This window comes from Lathyrus oleraceus, chromosome 2 (genome assembly GCF_024323335.1).
Source record: "Lathyrus oleraceus cultivar Zhongwan6 chromosome 2, CAAS_Psat_ZW6_1.0, whole genome shotgun sequence".
Lineage (NCBI taxonomy): Eukaryota > Viridiplantae > Streptophyta > Magnoliopsida > Fabales > Fabaceae > Lathyrus > Lathyrus oleraceus.
In genome coordinates this window covers 38,666,905-38,686,608 of record NC_066580.1, presented here as the reverse complement: position 1 = coordinate 38,686,608, position 19,704 = coordinate 38,666,905, and the positions used below count along the sequence as shown (strand labels likewise).

The 19,704-nt window shown below is 33.8% G+C and overlaps 1 protein-coding gene and 1 long non-coding RNA gene across 2 annotated transcripts; both read left to right on the top strand.

Moving 5' to 3' along the window:
* Positions 1-2,678: 2,678 nt before the first annotated feature.
* Positions 2,679-4,309, top strand: LOC127117946 (F-box/kelch-repeat protein At3g06240). Its single transcript, XM_051048073.1, has one exon. The coding sequence runs from the start codon at positions 2,855-2,857 to the stop codon at positions 4,094-4,096; it is 1,242 nt and encodes a 413-aa protein (XP_050904030.1). The 5' UTR covers positions 2,679-2,854; the 3' UTR covers positions 4,097-4,309.
* A 5,411-nt stretch (positions 4,310-9,720) lies between these two features.
* Positions 9,721-10,798, top strand: LOC127117947 (uncharacterized). Its single transcript, XR_007802066.1, has 2 exons — positions 9,721-10,305; positions 10,467-10,798. It is a non-coding gene; the product is annotated as an uncharacterized LOC127117947 (long non-coding RNA).
* Positions 10,799-19,704: the final 8,906 nt, after the last annotated feature.

Genomic DNA, 19,704 nt, shown 5'->3' with positions numbered 1-19,704 from the left:
ATTTTGTACATAGTTTTTCTTTAAGTGTTTGTAATTCATTTATGTAGAAGCAACTTGTAACACACAACATATTATTCAAATTGTTTGTTTGATTTTCCTTAAGGAGAATTGGTATAATCGGATTCTTGATAAGACAAAGAAGGTTATTCTTTGTGATTCCTTAAGGATACTAGGGTATAATTGGATCCTTGAGAAGACAAAGAATGTCATTCTTTATGATTATTGTAATAAGTTGATTATAGTGGATTAAGTTCTTGTGTATAAGCGAGATCATATTGGCGGGTGGACTGGAGTAGCTTTGAGTTTCAAGCGAATCAGAATAAAAATACTTATGTTTTTGTATCCATATATACTGTAGAAATTTTTTATTTATGAGAATATAGGTTTAAAATCACCCTTTTATAACACTAAGACCCTATATTTATACTGGATTGGGATAACCGTTTATGATGGTTCTTCAATCACGTCAAGACACATGGCGCCTTGCATGTATGCAACTATCCATTATGCTCCACGTGTCTTCTCAACAATTTCCGATAAGGGCGAAGTTTCCTCCCTTATTTGAATTTGAATCTTTGATTGAAAACCATTTTCAACCGTTAAGAGATCTTTCTGGAGTCTCAACTGTATGCTGATTCTTATTACCCATGTCCAGTCGAAACACCCCCAGCTGGTCGAATATCACCTCCTAGTCGAAAAACAGCTATACATATGATTTCCTTTTTTTATAATTCTTAGTGGACATCGAAAGTATGAGCTAACAAATTGCCCCCAAAAAATGTTATTTTCGACACTTTTGAGAAAAAGACATTTTTTGAGACCTTGTTTCGACACCTTGACAACTCTGACATTATACCAAGTGTCCCAATATTAGCAAAACTGTTTAGTTTCTCCAATTTGTATGGTGACGTCGGAGTCATCATTATCTTTTCCTAACCACGTCCTTTCAGCCCACAACCGAATCTTTTCACTCACCAAGTTTCCTAGACTCTAGGAAATCATGGGTTAAAGCATTAATTGATATTTCCATCACACTGCCCAAGGAAGACACGCGTCCCACTAACTTGTCAACCATTAATACTGATTTGAAACGCTATCTCTTCTAAGCACGCATATAAAACCCACAAACTTACCCATTTCACATTTTTACGCCTTCTGAATTTTCAAATACTCTAGCTTTTCTTTCTTCAAACATCCTTCAACTAAACCCATATTTCTTTCAATCTCTAACAATGACAACCTCAAGCAAAGCTCTTAAGGAAACCGGTGTCTCCATCAAAACCACTGCCACCAAGACAAAAGCTCCGAAGAAGATCTCAGAGCTTCCTTTGTTCGCCACATTGTCTGCTCCACTCGCGGTTGGCAACCGCTAATATATACTAGAGCCCCAAACAAAATAATAACACAGAATTTACGCTTCTCAAGTACTCATTCCTGTCTCTGTTTCTGAAAAGAACTATGCATTGTCTGGACCCTTAGCTGATTTAGATGCTGATTCTAGTAAGCTTAGAGAATTTTTTCCTTCTTATCACAAATGTAAACCCATAGGGCAAGCAAGAAACCTTAGAACTAAAATCACCTCAATTGAAAACCCTAAGATTGGTGATATTATAGATCTAAGATTTATGAATAATGGTTTTAGAGCTTTCTGTGATACTCCCACCTTTAAAGTTCCTACTGATTATCTAGACTGGTTAAATAAGGTAGAGAAAGCTAAGGTACATGCTTGGAAAGACATAGGAATTTATGACCTGATTATGCTGTTGAAGCTGAATTTAGAGTACAACACTCCTATATTGATTTCCTCATTGTACTTCTGGGACAGTACACACTACACTTTCCACCTTCCATGTGGTATGGCCACGCCAACCCTTTTCGACCTGAACGATATCTCATGGCTAAAGCCTACTGGACACATTTATGATCCCGACATCAACGCTATGGACATCATCGCCTTTTCGACTACCAGAGCAACATATTTAATGCACATTGCTCATTATCATGATAAAGACACTGACGTCGTCTCTGACGTGGAGCATATAGCCTTTTTGGCCTTGTGGTTATCCCACTCTGTTTTTTGTTCGAAATCCCTGCAAGTTGCCAAGAAATACCTCACTTTGGCCTTGTGGTCATCACACCAATCATTGAATTTGTGGGCGAAAGACAATATGTAGTATCACTCATATCACTTATCCAACAAAGGACAATTGCTCTATTAGGTTTCCCCATTTTTCCTCCAACGCTCTCTTTTCTTATGCTATATAAGTGTGACTTGGAGACTTGAAGAAAATGCTAAATGCTGAAGCACTATAACATTTGACAAGTCTATTTCTTTGTGAAAAGCTATCAATTTTGCACACAGTTTTTCTTTAAGTGTTTGTAATTCATTTGTGTAGAAGCAATTTGTAACACACAAAATATTATTCAAATTGTTTGTTTGATTTTCCTTAAGGAGAGTGGGGTATAATCATATTCTTGATAAGACAAATAAGATTATTCTTTGTGATTCCTCAAGGAGACTAGAGTATAATTGGATCATTGAGAAGACAAAGAAGATCATTTTTTATGATTATTGTAATAAATTGATTATAGTGAATTAAGTCGTGTATAAAGCGAAATCAAATATTATAGATTTAATCTAAATCATTAAAATAAACAAATGATTTTTATGGGTGTATTTTACATCAATGGCTTAGATACGATTAAATGCGCGATTGCTTCAAAATTTGAATGCAAATATGCTACTAAATCATATAAGACCTGTAGCTTAAATATCTCATTTCCAATTGAAAAATCACAAAACCCCAAACCCTCATTTCAATTGCAAACTAAACCCGTTTGGTTTGCGTCGGAGATGGAGAAATCTCCACCGGCGGCCGAGGCGATTGAAGAAATAAAGGTAAGAAACAATCTTCATATTCATGACGATCTTGCATTTTCCATTCTATCTAAATTACCTCTAAAATCCTTGAAGCGTTTTCAATGTGTACGCAAATCATGGTCCATTGTATTTGAAAACCCTAATTTCATGAATTTGCTCCGCAATCATTTCTTATCCAATGACAATTCTGATTACGGTGATGGTGATACATTCATCTTCCTAAGTGAGGCTGATCTTCCTGTTACACGTGGCGCATTCTATCTGCTCTCCAATGAGAGCTTTGAGAATAGAATCAAATTTAATTTGCCACCTCCATTTCAAGAGAATGACTGTTCACTTTATGTTTTAAGTTCCGTTTGTATTAATGGAATTCTCTGCATCGGCCAAGATACGAGTCGAGGATTGGTAAACTCCTTTAGAGCTGTATTATGGAATCCGGCTACCTCGGATTTCATGGTTATTCCTCCCAGTCCTGATGAGTATGTACCACCCTATCGAAATCCATATTTTGAGTTTCATGGATTTGGTTATGACCATCTGAAAGATGACTATAAGCTGATTAGATATATGTCGTTTTTCCCTGTAACCGACGAAGATGAAGATGTGCCGTTGGAAGATAGATCTTGTGACCCTTTGTTAGAGATATATGGTCTTAGGAGTAATTCTTGGAGGATACTCGAGATCGATATGCTTGATATTCATGATTTTACTTATAGTTCAACGTGGAATGGTACCGGAGTGCACGTGGATGGAGTTTGTCATTGGTTTGGTACTAGAGATTTATATGATGTTGAAGGCTGTTTGGTGTCATTTGACTTGATCAATGAGGTGTTGTTTACAACACCTTTACTAGACATGAATGAAAAATGTGATTTGATATTTATAGAGAGACACTTAGTGGTGTTAAATGGGTCTATTGCTTTTATTTCAAATTGTTATAAGGCTACTACTTTTCACATTTCGATTTTGGGGGAACTCGGTGTGAAGGAATCATGGGCCAAACTCTTTGTTATTGGACCCATACCTTCCATTGAATGTCCCATTGGAGTAGGGAAGAAGGGTGACATTTGCTTCAAACAAAAAAATGATGAACTAGTCTGGTTTAATTTAAGCACTCAGATAACTAAAGAGGTTGGTGTCAAAGGATCGATATATGGTTGGCAGATGGGAATTTACAAAGAAAACCTTATTCCAATTGGAGGAATTAATAGTTAGTTGTCTTCTTGTTATCTTCCTATAGAGCCATATGACTATGGTCATTAGGATTTCCAGTATATATGCAAAGTGGCTTGACAATGACAACTACACATGTCATAGTTATTATTAAGTATATGACAAATTAAGAAGCCATTTGGTTGATATGTTAATTTGTCAAATTTTTTGTTTTGAAAGTTTACTCTCTTTCTATTTGCAAACTTACATGGTTTCTATTTCTATCTAGTATTGTTCATTAAGCCATTGTAGAAGGTGTAGCTCTATGGCAATATTTGCATTGAACCTCAAGTATGCGCTGAGATATTCTCTCTCCAAACCCTAAATCAATTTCAATAAAGAAGTCCCATAACTCATCGCACAAGTCCGTTCTCTCTGACATTGCATTCAAAGATGACACATTGCAGCACTCTGTAATTGATTTAGTTTGTTTTTTTAAATGGCTGATTATTGAAAATTATTAAGATTATTGTTGATTTTTTTAAGTAGGCAGCTTATTGAAAATTGTTAAGATTAATCTTCAAAATTTGAATTTGATGAGTATTGTTGAGTTTGACTGGATTGTATGTTAGAGACGAGTTTATTCAATTTTGTAACAGCCCATGCTTAATGAACTAGCAGACTGAAGATTTTGATGGTTAATACTAGTATACTCACTATGCTTGGGTGTTAAAACTTTTCTTACAGTTAAGTTATGATTCTTATCAATGAAGAATGTGAATGAAATAAAGTTATTCTTTTGATAAATCCTAGAGAGGTCAGAGTGGATTTTATCACCTAAACAATTATTTTAAGCGCTACTTGTTTGTTCATCTAATAACTTCCTTGGTACTCTGCAGGAATCTCAGACCTTAAGTCTGGAAATGTAATGATCCCCTAACCTCCAAAGGCTACCTTTCTTGATGATCCATTACGAGTTCTTCGAGCCATTCGATTGGTACTTTTAATTTTTCAAGACTTCTATATTTTTGTATATGCTATGAGTATGACCCTTTTGTCCCATGCTTTATGCGAAGTTTGATCTTATTTTCCTGCTATATTGAAGAGATGTAGTTTATTACTTTTAGGTGCTAGATTTGATTTTATTCTAGATGAAGATCTGAAAGGAACTGAAGTGTGTGATCATGTGATCTAACTGCTAAAAATAGCAGAGACCACATTGTAACAGAAGTGCGTTATAATTCTTCCCTTTCTTCCCTATGGAAGAAATTATGCAAGTTTTTTAATCCATTGGAAGGGGAAATTAGCTTAAAAGGCCAATTGGGAGGATATATTAACCATTAAAAGTCAATTTCTGCAATTTAGCCTTAAGGACAAGGCTCAAGATTCAGGAGGGAGTATTGATAAGCCGATGAGTCGAGGGGTTTCCAAGTGAACAACTGATCCATCAAGGGAATAGTGGGCCTAAATTTTGGCCGGTTTATTCTAGAAAGGGTGAGATGGGAACTCCTAATATCACGAGGGAAGCACAGTGACATTGCAGTGAGAAGTTGGACGGTTAACCGTTTCCTGAATATATGGAGTAGAGTTACTCAGAGAGAGGGTATTATGAATATTGTGAATTCAGTTGAGTAGGAGGCTTTAACATCATATAGGAGCCTAACTCTGGCAGATTTAGGGTGTTATCCTCTGTAAATCCTTCTATTACATACCAGAAAAATATTTTAATCTAGAAGTTCAGGTGTTTAAAGACATAGGGTGTATGTTTGTCAATACTGATACAAATGTTTTCTTCATGATTTAATGTTGTGCTTCTCCCTATGCTCTCTTTTGTGTAATCCGAATTAATTTAAAAAGTTCATGATTTAATCTAATACTAATTTCTCTTTAACATTTATTCATTCACAGTGTAACAATATTGATTTTTTATCTTGTATGTATTCATTCATCTCAGGTATAACATTTATCATTGACTTTCGTGACACGAACAATAAATATATATATATATATATATATATATATATATATATATATATATATATATATATATATGTATGTATGTATGTATGTATGTATGTATGTATGTATGTATATATATATATATATATATATATATATATATATATATATATATATATATATATATATATATATATATATATATATATATATATATATATATATATATATATCATATGCCAATCATGAAATTCATTTCCTTTATTTATCATTTAATATAACATTCGGATTACAAATAAAATATCATGGCTTCCATTTAAATGAACTTCCGCAATTGCCCAGTATTACACGGTTTGTGTAGTCTTTCCTAGCATGATTTCTGCACAACCTAATAAAATTCAATCTTATAAGTAGTACCAATGTGCTTAGCTATGGCATTTTCAAAGTCTACTCTTTTCTGCTTAGTAGTGGTACTTGGGGAAATATTTTCTTTTTGAAATATATCAAAAAGTTGTAGCCCCTTCCAAATATTATTTGCTAGATCAAAATACTGGGTTTGGTTAAGTGTCGAGTATGAGCAGGTTCCATGCTCGTATCACTCATTTTTTCAAAATTTAAAATTGTCTCCTCTTAAATTTGGCCATGAAGTAGGGAGCTCAGCAAGTGTTGTTGTAGAAATCTGATGAAAAAACAAATAAATCATGTCAAGTAAAATAGAGGAGACGAGAAAACAAAAAAACTTTATCTCTATAACTAAATAAACTCACCATTTTCCGGGTTAATGTTTTCTTCGCTTGATCTTCAGAGCACCGACGTGGCTCAGAACCTATTTCGTTAGTCGGCCACATTCCGTGAATGCTGAACCTATTTGGTTTCTGGATACATGTGATGCCCTTGGTCCTGCAGTAAGCAGCTGACCACTGCATTGCCACTATGAAAAATTCAATGCCAAGGATAAGAAGACAACAAAAGAGAGAATAATTTGATTCATAATAATACTATTTAGTTAATGAGAGTTGAAATGATGAATTTTGATGACACTATGGTACTGTATTTATAGTTGAACTCATATAAGTTAAACTTATTCTTACTTATTCTTATTTTTTTATATAAGTGTTATTCAATAAAATCCACTTATAGAAGAAAAAGTCCCAGATCATTATTTTTTATAATAAAAAAAATTATTGAGCATATAAATCACATTTCTGAAACTTTTATTGAATAACATAATAAATTTTAATAATCCTAGCATTTGATTTAAATTAAATAAATTTCATTGGGAGCTTGTTTCTTTTCTTTGTTAACATTTGTATATAAAACAAAACAATTAATGAACATACTAAAACTATATGATAGGTTGAAACTGTAAATGGAGTCTATGGTGAAAGATAGTAAATCGTAAATTTTTTATCTTTCTCAATATATATGTCAACTTTATACATAATAATTATAGATACATTATAATTTATAATAGGAATAGGCTGAAACCAAAAAGAATAAGTAAGAATAAACTTAACTTATATGAGTTCAACTATAAATACAGTACCATAGTGTCATCAAAATTCATTATTTCAACTCTCATAAATTAAATAGTATTATCATGAATCAAATTATTCTCTCTTTTGCTGTCTTCTTATCCTTGGCATTGAGCTCTGCTGCTCAATATGAATTTTTCATAGTGGCAATGCAGTGGCCAGCTGCTTAATGCAGGACCAAGGGCATCACATGTATTCAGAAACCAAATAGGTTAAGCATTCACGGAATGTGGCCTGCTAAAGAAACAGGTTCTGAGCCACGTCGGTGCTCTGAAGATCAAACGAAGAAAACATTAACCCGGAAAATGGTGAGTTTATTTAGTTATAGAGATAAAGCTTTTTTGTTCTCTATTTTACTTGATATGATTTATTTGTTTTTTCATCAGATTTTTACCACAACACTTGTTGAGCTCCCTACTTCATGGTCAAATTTAAGAGGAGACAATTTTAAATTTTGGGAAAATGAGTGGTACGAGCATGGAACTTGCTCATACTCGAAACTTAACCAAACCCAATATTTTGATCTAGCAAATAATATTTGGAAGGGGCTACAACTTTTTGATATATTTCAAAAAGAAAGTATTTCCCCAAGTACCACTGCTAAGCAGAAAAGAGTAGACGTTGAAAATGCCATAGCTAAGCACATTGGTATTACTTATAAGATTGAATTTTATTGCTTCAACAACTCCCATGAGCTATTAGAGATTAGGTTGTGCAGAAATCATGCTGGGAATGACTACACAAATTGTGTAATGCTGGACAATTGCGGAAGTTCATTTAAATGGAAGCCATGATATTTTATTTGTAATCCGAATGTTATATTAAATGATAAATAAAGGAAATGAATTTCATGATATATATATATATATATATATATATATATATATATATATATATATATATATATATATATATATATATATATATATATATATATATATATATATATATTTTGTTGGTGTCACAAAAGTCAATGATAAATGTTATACCTGGGATGAATGAATACATAAAAGATAGAAAATCAATATTGTTACACTGTGAATGAATAAATGTTAAAGAGAAATTAGTACTAGGGTTCTTACTGTATCAGCCACTAAAATTTCTCTAGAACTTTTTAAATTAATTCATATTTACACAAACGGGAGCATAGGGAGAAGCACAACATTAAATCATGTTATTGACAAACATACACCCTATGTCTTTAAACACCTGAACTTCTAGATTAAAATATTTTTCTGGTATGTAATAAAAGGATTTACAGAGGATAACACCCTAAATCTGCCAGAATTAGGCTCCTATATGATGTTAAAGCCTCCTACTCAACTGAATTCACAATATTCATAATACCCTCTCTCTGAGTAACTCTACTCCATATATTCAGGAAACGGTTAACCGTCTAACTTCTCACTGCAATGTCACTGTGCTTCCCTCGTGATATTAGGAGTTCCCATCTCACCCTTTCTAGAATAAACCGGCCAAAATTTAGGCCCACTATTCCCTTGATGGATCAGTTGTTCACTTGGAAACCCCTCGACTCATCGGCTTATCAATACTCCCTCCTAAATCTTGAGCCTTGTCCTTAAGGCTAAATTGCAGAAACTGACTTTTAATGATTAATATATCCTCCCAAGTGGCCTTTTCAGCTAATTTCCCCTTCCAATGGATTAAAAAACTTGCATAATTTCCCCTAACCTGTCCAAACAATTGGAAACAGACCGGATGTGTTTGTTGATACGTGGATTGATTTTGTCAATCTAAGGAGTGAACAATATGCCGAGGATATCCGCATTCCTTCTAAGGTATTTATTTGTCCTGTCTCATTTTATTAGGTTGCTTGCTTTTTTGGTTCATTTTGGTCATATAGAATATTTAGCTATGTTGTTCGAAGATAGCCTGTACTCTTTCTTATATTCAATTACACACTTAAGAACCAACTAGTTTGATTCCTCTTAAGGTAGGTTTCCTCAATGCTTGTAATTTTTATGGGTTTTTTCACCATTATCCGCTATAACGGTGCCGTAAAGCGGACAATATGGTAGGATTTTATCTCTCCACCATCCCCCATCGACAATACTGGCATGGAGCGATACAATTAAGAAATATGCCAACCAATCAACTATTTTTCTTATATATATATATATATATATATATATATATATATATATATATATATATGCTGGTTTAGGAGAAAAAGTTGGGGTAGCACTTATTGTGAATATGTGGAAAAGATGTCAGGATATCCATTTTCCTTAATTGTGACATGAGAAGAGAAGGCTTGTTGAAGCCACAAGTAGATCAGATGGTGTATGGAGATTAGTCCAATTACCAGGGAGACTTACAAAAACTATAGATCAAAGCACAAACCATTATGAAAGATTCACCTTTGAATGATTATAGGACACTATATAGGGTTGTCTAATGATGCAGTTCACTTTGCCAAAATGGACAGGGCCTTCTTTTCTACTTGTTGATTTAAGTGTGCTCTAATATTCACAATGTTTTGCATATTTTAGATAATAGTTTCATAAAACAATTTATTTGTGTGACAACTTATTCTATAATATCAACACTGACGCAGTTGAAGACTTCTCTAAGAGGTCAGAGTGGATTATATTACCTAAACAGTTATTTTGAGAGCTACTTGTTTATTCATCGAATAACTTCTTTGGTGCTCTGCATGAATCTCAGTCCTTAAGTTTGGAAATATAATGATCCCTTAACCTCCAAAGGCCACCTTTCTTGATGACCTATTACGAGTTCTTCGAGCCATTCGATTTGGTAGTTTTAATTTTTCACGACCTCTATATTTTTGTGTATGCTATCAGTATGACCCTTTGTCCTATGCTTTATATGCTAAGTTTGAATTTTTTTTCCTGGTATATTGAAGAGAGAGAGACGGGTTTTATTACTTTTAGGAGCTAGATTTGATTTTACTCTAGATGATCTGAAAGGAACTGCGGTGTATGATGATGTCATCTAGATGCTTAAATTAGCAGAGGGCACAATGTAACAGAGGTGCGTTATAATTCTTCCCTTTCTTCCCAATGGATAACTTTTATCGAGACTTATGCGTGATTTATGACAAGATCGCTCACACTTTTTGTTTGTACATAAATTTTAGCCATTTATATTCTTATGTTTATGTTTTTGTATGTTTATTGATCTAATGATATATGGAAATCAACATGTCAAAGCAATGACTTATCTTTGTAAGCTGACACTATTCTAGACTGTCTTTACTCTTCTTACTGAATACGGATATTCACCTTCACATCTTCTGAACTCCGTAAGAGTTGCTCTAATAGTTTATAGTTTCCCTAATTAAAGGATAAAGCAGACGTTGGCATTGACAGCTTAGTTCAACTAAAAGCTTAATTACACTTAATTAGAGTTTCATATCATATGATAATTAAACTATCGAGCGAAGGTTGTACCGTAGAAAGCCTCGAGCCAACTCTTCAATATCTATTACTCTATTTCGAAACTATCAAAATCATAAAGACAACTAATCTTTTTGTTTATATTATCATTTACTACTTCCCTCTCTAAATATATGAGATTTTTGAGATTTTTTTGTCTATTTTTATTGGACTCCATTCGGAAAAACATTTATGAATTAGGAGTATTAATTAATTCTCTTATAAAAGGCAATCTTTATAAATAATATGTTAGCAATAGGCCTTCTATAAAATATTTTATAATATCATTTATATTAATTTAGAGTATCTTAGAGTATTTCTTAGTATCAGATTTGATTATAGTATAGTTATTATTATTAAGATTTGTTCTTAATATATGATTGAGTCTATGTATCCTATAAATAGGGATTAGTATTAAGTCTTTTGTATAAAGTCAATAGTAATTATCAATAATATTGTTAAGAGTCTCACATTGGATAATATATGGCCTGAACATGTGTTTATAAGTGGGGGCACTCCTCACTCTACCAACCGGTTTTGTAGGGTTGAGTTAGGCCCAATCATATTACTTAACATGGTATCAAAACCTTGTTTAAGATCCGGTGGGTCACCTATTATGGTTTTCCGCTATCGGACCACCCACCATTTATTTTCACGCTCCAAATGTCTAGTCCTGAGCGTGTGTGTTAAGAGTCTCAATCGAAAAATATATGACTTAAACATGTGTTTATAAGTGGAGGAACTCCTCACTCTACCAACCGGTTTTGTAGGGTTGAGTTAGACCCAACCACATTACTTAACAAATATTTTTCTCTCATCTTTTACACATGATCACAAATTCAACATGGTATTTAGAGCTTGGTTCGATCCTCCTTGAACTAATTATTGCTTCCGCTATTGAGTTCCCAAAAATTTGGGAATGTGTTTGTTTTGATTTTATAAGAATAAGTTTATTGAAGAAGAAAAAATTCTTACATTGAATCGCTAAATTTTTCTCGGGTTGTCTTCCACTTTTATGTGCATGAAGATTAGAATTGAGTTATATATGATTTCGGTCAACTCTCAATTGATTGATTCTTCCTCCTTATTGGTTCTTCTCTCTCTCTCTCTCTCTCTCTCTCTCTCTCTCTCTCTCTCTCTATATATATATATATATATATATATATATATATATATATATATATATATATATATATATATATATATATATATATATATATATATATTTGATTCAGTTTGGTTTGGATTGAATTGAATTGGTTCGATTTGAACTGATTTGATCCAGTCTGCTTTAGTTCGTTTCAATATGCTTTGTTCAAATTAATTTGGTTTGATTTGATATGGTATGATTGATTTGATTCAAGTTGATATGGTTCAATTTGAATTAATTAAGTTTGGTTTGGATTAGATTGGTTCGATTTGGTTTAGTTCGTTTCAGTTTGATTCAATTCAACTTTATTTGGTCGATTTGACTTTTTGGTTTGGTTTGGATGCTCCTCCGTCAGATGGTTTCTTCCTTTGACTTCTTCAACGACTACTTCTTCTCTCTTGGGTTGTTGTTTCTCTCTACGATGCTTCTTCTTGTTGGTTGCTCTTTCCGTTGGTTATGATATTAGTTAGTTTAGTTTGATCCCTTATTTTTAAGGTTAATTTGATTGCTCTTTTCCGTTGGTTATGATATTAGTTAGTTTAGTTTGATCCCTTATTTTTAAGGTTAATTTGTAACAAACTTAAAGCTTAGTAAGCTTCAGTTTGAGGGGATGTGTTAGAATATTATCAAATATTTTATAATATCATGACTTAAATGCATTTTTGGTTCCTCTAGTTTGGGCGTTTTAAATAATGGATCCCCATATTACAAAATCAACTATTTTGGTCCTTTAATTTTGATTGTGTTTGGATTTGTATGGTCCCCTATCCAATTTTGATTATGTGTCCATTCATTAATGACGTGTCAGATATTATTTGGATCCATGTCAGCATTTCCTAATATTTTAATTCCTTGTTGGATATTTTAATGTAGAAAATGTTAAAAACTTGTTTTAAAATTAAAAAACAAAGTATAAAATCAGAAATTGAAATTCATCCATGCACTTTCTTCGTTCTTCAGAAATTGAAACTCTAATCCCCTTCTGGCAACCTCTAATCTTCTAATCACCTTCATCGTTCAAATGTGCGTTTTGTACATGTCGAAATTTGTGAACTTGTGTTTTAGAGGTGAGTATTTACGAAAATGAAGAACTCTGGAAGTGAAAAGGAGAGGAACAAAAGAGTCAAATACTATGTAAAGCATGTATTGTTGTCCTTATGATCCCGTTAGTTTAGTTTTGCTAAAGTTAGGTTGTGGCCCTTGTGGTCCCTGGTGTTAGTTTATGTTTGTTTGATTCCATTTTTGTCAAAAAAAATTCAAGCCTATTATGACTAATAAGATTAGGTTGAGAATACATCATAGGAGAAAATTAGTTGAGACACCTGTAAAATGGTATGTGAATGGGGAAGTTATTCAGATGAACTAGAGTTGGAATGTTGATTATATGTCTTACATGGTCTTAGAGGATATGATTAAGAGTGAGGATTATGTAAATATAAAGTGCTTGTGGTATTGGAACCCTGCATATAACTTTTTTTGTGGTCTTAGACCCTTGAACAATGATCAAGATGTACTGCACTTTTCAAAAGATGTTGTAGGCTATGGTGTAGTAAATGTGTATATGGAGCATAGTGTGGGGATTCCTGAGATTATTGATGATAGTGAACTAGATGTTGAAGATGATGTACAATGCATTGGATTTAAAAGTGCAGATGTTACTGAGGTAGTCACTACTGATCCTAATGTTGTTGCTGAAGAAGTCACTATTGATCCTAATGTTGTTGCTAAAGAAGTCACTATTGATCTTAATGGTTCTGTTGAAAAAGTCACTACTGATCCTAATGGTGTTGCAAAAGAAGTCACTATTTATCCTAATGTTGTTGCTGAAAAATTTACTACTAATATTGATGAGGATTATGTTGCAAGTAAGAGTAGTTTTGAGGATAATGAATTTCAATTTAGTAAAGAATCTGAGGAGAGTGAGATGGATTGGACTAAGGTACTTCCTCAAGAGACTGGGTGAGGTTTCTAGCTGCCCAAACAAGAAAGACCAGGCTGAGATGGTTCATGATGAGAGTGAGGATTCCAAGTGCATATGTTGTAGTTGAAGCTGAAACAAAAGATTCATGACAATGGTTTTTAGACCTTCTTATGTATGATTTGGAAGGACACAACCAGAGGTCCTATGCATTTATATCAGATCAGGAAAAGGTAAATCACTTATACTTATACTTATGCATTTACTTGTTTACATGTTATGCATTTAGATGTTTACATATTATGCATTTACTTGTTTACATGTGATAAGGACTAGTTTCAGCTGTTCAAGGCATCGATGTTAATGTGGAGTCCAGATTATGTGTGAAACATTTATATGGCAATTGGAAAAAGAAACACCCTAGGTTGGAATTAAAGGAAGTGTTGTGGGCAGCATGGGAAAGGACAATGATGAGGATGAAGACAATGAAAGAGGATGCATGGAAAGATATAAATGATCTGAATACAATGACACCACAATTATGGCCTATAGATGATCTGAATACAATGACACCACCAGTGATGAGGAGAGCCATAGGCAGACCAAAAAAACAGAGGAACAAGATGAATGATGAACCTAGAAATCCCCACATACTACTAAGGAGATTTTCATCTGTCACATGTGCAAAATATGGTGCTATGGGACATAATAAGAACATAACATAACATTATAAGAACATAACATTATCTTCATATCATGATCAATATTTTCATGACAACATAAGAACATAACAATTACTTTCATTCAAATTGTACTACAACATATCCTCATAACAGCATAACAACATAACCATTGTATTAGACAACATAAGAACATAACCAATAATTTCATTCAAATTGTATCACAATATTATATCAGACAACATAAGAACATAATCTACAACCTAATTAACCTACAACCTATTTCATCAATGTTGTCCCAACAAATGCAAACAACATAACGAACAGTAACATCTAATTAATCTTCAACTGTTTCTTCAACATCTTCACTTTCATCTTCAATTCTTCCTCTTTTGCTTTGTAAGATTTAACCGTCACCTTCTCTGGATTTATGTTCTTTAATAATGCAGAGATTAGCTCTTTTGTCCTAGGGTTCATCTCCTCATCCTACCAAACAAAGTGACTGTATTTCTTGAAACCTTGAATCTGTAAGTATCATTGGAGATGAAGTTGTAAACATTAACATACCAGACCATTAACATTGAATCTGTAAACATCAATGTAGATCCTTATACATCCACATCCATAGAAACGACGACCTGGGTTACCATCTTGTTGGTGTAAGCCCTAGAGGCCAATACATTTTGGTACTTGTATCGAATAATAAAAGGCATTCTCTTTATTATGGTTGATTAATAAAGTCCTTGGAATAGATAGTTCGTTTAATGTATTAAGTGTGACTTAATCATGAGAACACATTAAACATAAGGACACTATTCCTAAAGTATCCGTAGTCAAGCTGTAGTGTGAAGTGGGATAACATTAAAGCATTAAGACTATTATGTTTGTAGACTGATGATCACATCTCATGGATCATGGATAAAGAGTTATCAAGTCTTAAACATAGGTATGAATATTAGGAGTAATATTTATACCGGATTGACCCGCTATGAGAATACTATATAGAAAGTTATGCAAAGTGTCATAAGATATTCTCATGGTGATAATAGTGTATACCACTCTTCGACCTGAAACCACTATGGATCCTAGATGTGGAGTCGAGTGCTTTATTGCTGATCCAACATTGTCCGTAACTGGATAACCATAAAGACAGTTGATGGGTATTCCACGAAGCATGCTGAGGGACATGAGTGACCTAGATGGAATTTGCCCATCCTGCATAAAAGGATAAATGTCTATGGGCCCAATATTGAACTGGACAAGGATGACACGGTCTATGCCTTGTGTTCAATATAGACATAAGGGCAAAAGGGTAATTATACACATAATTATTATCACAGAAGGAATTGTCAGATCACATGACATTTTCGTGTCTTGGGTAGCAGTGATGTGTTGCTAGATACCGCTCACTGTTTATTATATTAAATGTGTGATTTAATATAATTGCCAACGTCGCGAAAACCTACAGGGTCACACACAAAGGACGGATTGATGAGAGATAGAGTAACTAAGGAATACCGTAAGGTACGGTGCCCTTAAGTGAATTATAGAACATCGTAAGGTACGGTGTACTTGAGTAGAATACGAAATATGGTAAGGTACCATGGGCTTAAGTGATTTTGGGCATATTATAAGATATGGGCCAAAATACACTTAAGTGGGCTTTTAGCTTGAAGCCCACACAAGTGGTTCTATAAATAGAACCCTTGTGCAGAAGCATTAATTGCGGTTGCATTATTTTCGTTTTCTCACTCTCTCTCTCACTCAAAGCCTTCACTTGTACCAGCTAGCACTGAGATTGAAGGAACCCGTTCGTGTGGACTGAGTAGAGACGTTGTCATCGTTCAACGTTCGTGATCGTTTAGTGGATCTGCATCAAAGGTTTTGATCGTCACAAGAGATCTGCACCAAAGGTTTCAATCGCCACAAGAGGTAAATATTCTATCACTGATCATGACCATTCGTAAGGATCTCTAAAGGAGAAAATTTTAATTTCCGCTGCGTTTTAGACCGCAATTCTCCTTCACATCTGTCCATGATGTCATCAATGGAGCATCCAAACCACAGTTGCATACGTACCTGGAACGATTTGAAGATCTACTTCCATGGTTGAAATCAAATTATTGCGACATCATCAATGGAAACGGCGAACTGGGCTTTTAACAATTTTGTTTTAGATATGGAATAAAGAGAAACATTTTTGCAGGCACACAATGAAGGAAATCTAAGGTTGAAGAAAAACAATGAAGGAGACGAACAAGATGAAACAAGATGCTTTTATTTTCTATTTTCAGCAATTTATAAATTGTTTTTTTAATTTTCAAAATATTTTTTAATATTTTCTACATTAAAATATTCAATTGGGAATTAAAATATTAGGAAATACTGACATGGATCCAAATAGTACCTGTCACGTCATTAATGAATTGACACAATTAATATTGAATAGGGGATCATACAAATCCAAACACAATCAAAATTAAGGGATCAAAATCGCAGGTTTTGTAATAGGAGACCAATTGTTTAAAACGCCCAAATTAGAGAGACCAAAAGTGCATTTCAACCTAATATCATTTATATTAATTTAGAGTATCTTAGATTATTTCTTAGTATCAGATTTGATTATAGTTATTATTATCAAAATTTGTTCTTAATATATAATTGAGTCTATGTAAAGTCAATAATAATTATCAATAATATTTTTCTCTCATCTTTGACTTATAATCACAAATTCAACACTCTGATGGTCTATTATAAGGGAATAATACATTAGCCATTAAAAGTCAGTTTCTGCAATTTTAGCCCCGAGGACAAGGCTCAAGCTTCAAGCTTCAGGAGGGAGTATTGATAGGCCCATGATTCAAAATGACGATTGTGGAAGTGTTTGCAAAGGAAGTGATATGGTTACATGGAGTACTATCCTCAATTACCGGTGATGAGATCCGGTTTTTGTGAGCCATTTTTGGAAGGAGCTGATTAAGTTGCAAGGCACCCACCTCAAAATGAGTTCCTCTAATGTCAGATGGACAATCTGAGGTGGTAAATCAGTGCCTTAAAACATATTTAAGGTACTTCATAACAGACCAGCCAAAGTCATTGGTTTTGAGGGTCCATTAGGCTGTGTATTGGTTCAATACTACCTATCATGCATCCACGTACAACATGCCTTTTGAAGTCGTGTATGTGCGCAAAGCTCATGCTATCACACGATGGGGGCAGGGGGAAACAAGGGTGGAGGCATGCAGGAATTGAAAGACTGTAACGAGGTCCACAAACAATCGTGGGTCCATTTACAGATAGTACCGAAGCTGACAAGAAAAGAGTGGAGAGAAGCTTCAAGGTGGGGGAATGGGTGTTTGTTAACTTACGCCCCATCGTCATCAATCTGTGGTGGCTCTCACTAATGCTAAATTGACAGCAAGATATTATGGCTTGTATCCGTTTTTGGAAAGGGTGTGAGCAGTAACATATAAACTCAAATTTCTTGTTGGACGGTGCATCCGGTGTTCCATGTGGTGTTGTTGAAGAGGGTTGTAGGAGAGTTCCAGGGCAAAAGAAGAGCTACTAGCAAACATGGTCGAGGACGATCCAAAGTTGTTCGAACCCGCGGCCGTGCTAGCCACACGACAGGTGCAGGGCAAAGGTGAAGAAATTATGCAAGTTTTTTAATCCATTGGAAAGGGAAATTAGCTGAAAAGGCCACTTGGGAGGATATATTAACCATTAAAAGTCAGTTTCTGTAATTTAGCCTTAAGGACAAGGCTCAAGCTTCAGGAGGGAGTATTGATAAGCCGATGAGTCGAGGGGCTTCCAAGTGAACAACTGATCCATCAAGGGAATAATGGGCCTAAGTTTTGGCCGGTTTATTCTAGAAAGGGTGAGATGGGAACTCCTAATATCACGAGGGAAGCACAATGACATTGCAGTGAGAAGTTAGACGGCTAACCCTTTCCTGAATATATGGAGTATAGTTACTTAGAGAGAGGGTGTTCTGAATATTGTGAATTCAGTTAAGTAGGAGGCTTTAACATCATATAGGAGCCTAACTCTGGCAGATTTAGGGTGTTATCCTCTGTAAATCCTTCTGTTACATACCAGAAAAATATTTTAATCTAGAAGTTCATGTGTTTAAAGACATTGGGTGTATGTTTGTCAATACTGATACAAATGTTTTCTTCATGACTTAATGTTGTGCTTCTCCCTATGCTCTCTTTTGTGTAATCTGAATTAATTTAAAAACTTCTAGAGAAATTTTAATGGCTGATATAGTAAGAATCCTAGTACTAATTTCTCTTTAACATTTATTCATTCACAGTGTAACAATATTGATTTTCTATCTTTTATGTATTCATTCATCCTAGGTATAACATTTATCATTGACTTTTGTGTCACCAATAATATATATATATATATATATATATATATATATATATATATATATATATATATATATATATATATATATATATATATATATATATATATATATATATATATATATATATATATATATATCATATGCTAATCATGAAATTCATTTCCTTTATTTATCATTTAATATAACATTCGGATTACAAATAAAATATCATGGCTTCCATTTAAATGAACTTCCGCAATTGCCCAGTATTACACGGTTTGTGTAGTCATTCCCAGCATGATTTCTGCACAACCTAATCTCTAATAGCTCAGGGGAGTTGTTGGAGCAATAAAATGCAATCTTATAAGTAGTACCAATGTGCTTAGCTATGGCATTTTCAAAGTCTACTCTTTTCTGATTAGTAGTGGTACTTGGGGAAATACTTTCTTTTTGAAATATATCAAAAAGTTGTAACCCCTTCCAAATATTATTTGCTAGATCAAAATACTGGGTTCGGTTAAGTGTCGAGTATGAGCAGGTTCCATGCTCGTACCACTCATTTTCCCAAAATTTAAAATTGTCTCCTCTTAAATTTGGCCATGAAGTAGGGTTGTAGAAATCTGATGAAAAAACAAATAAATCATGTCAAGTAA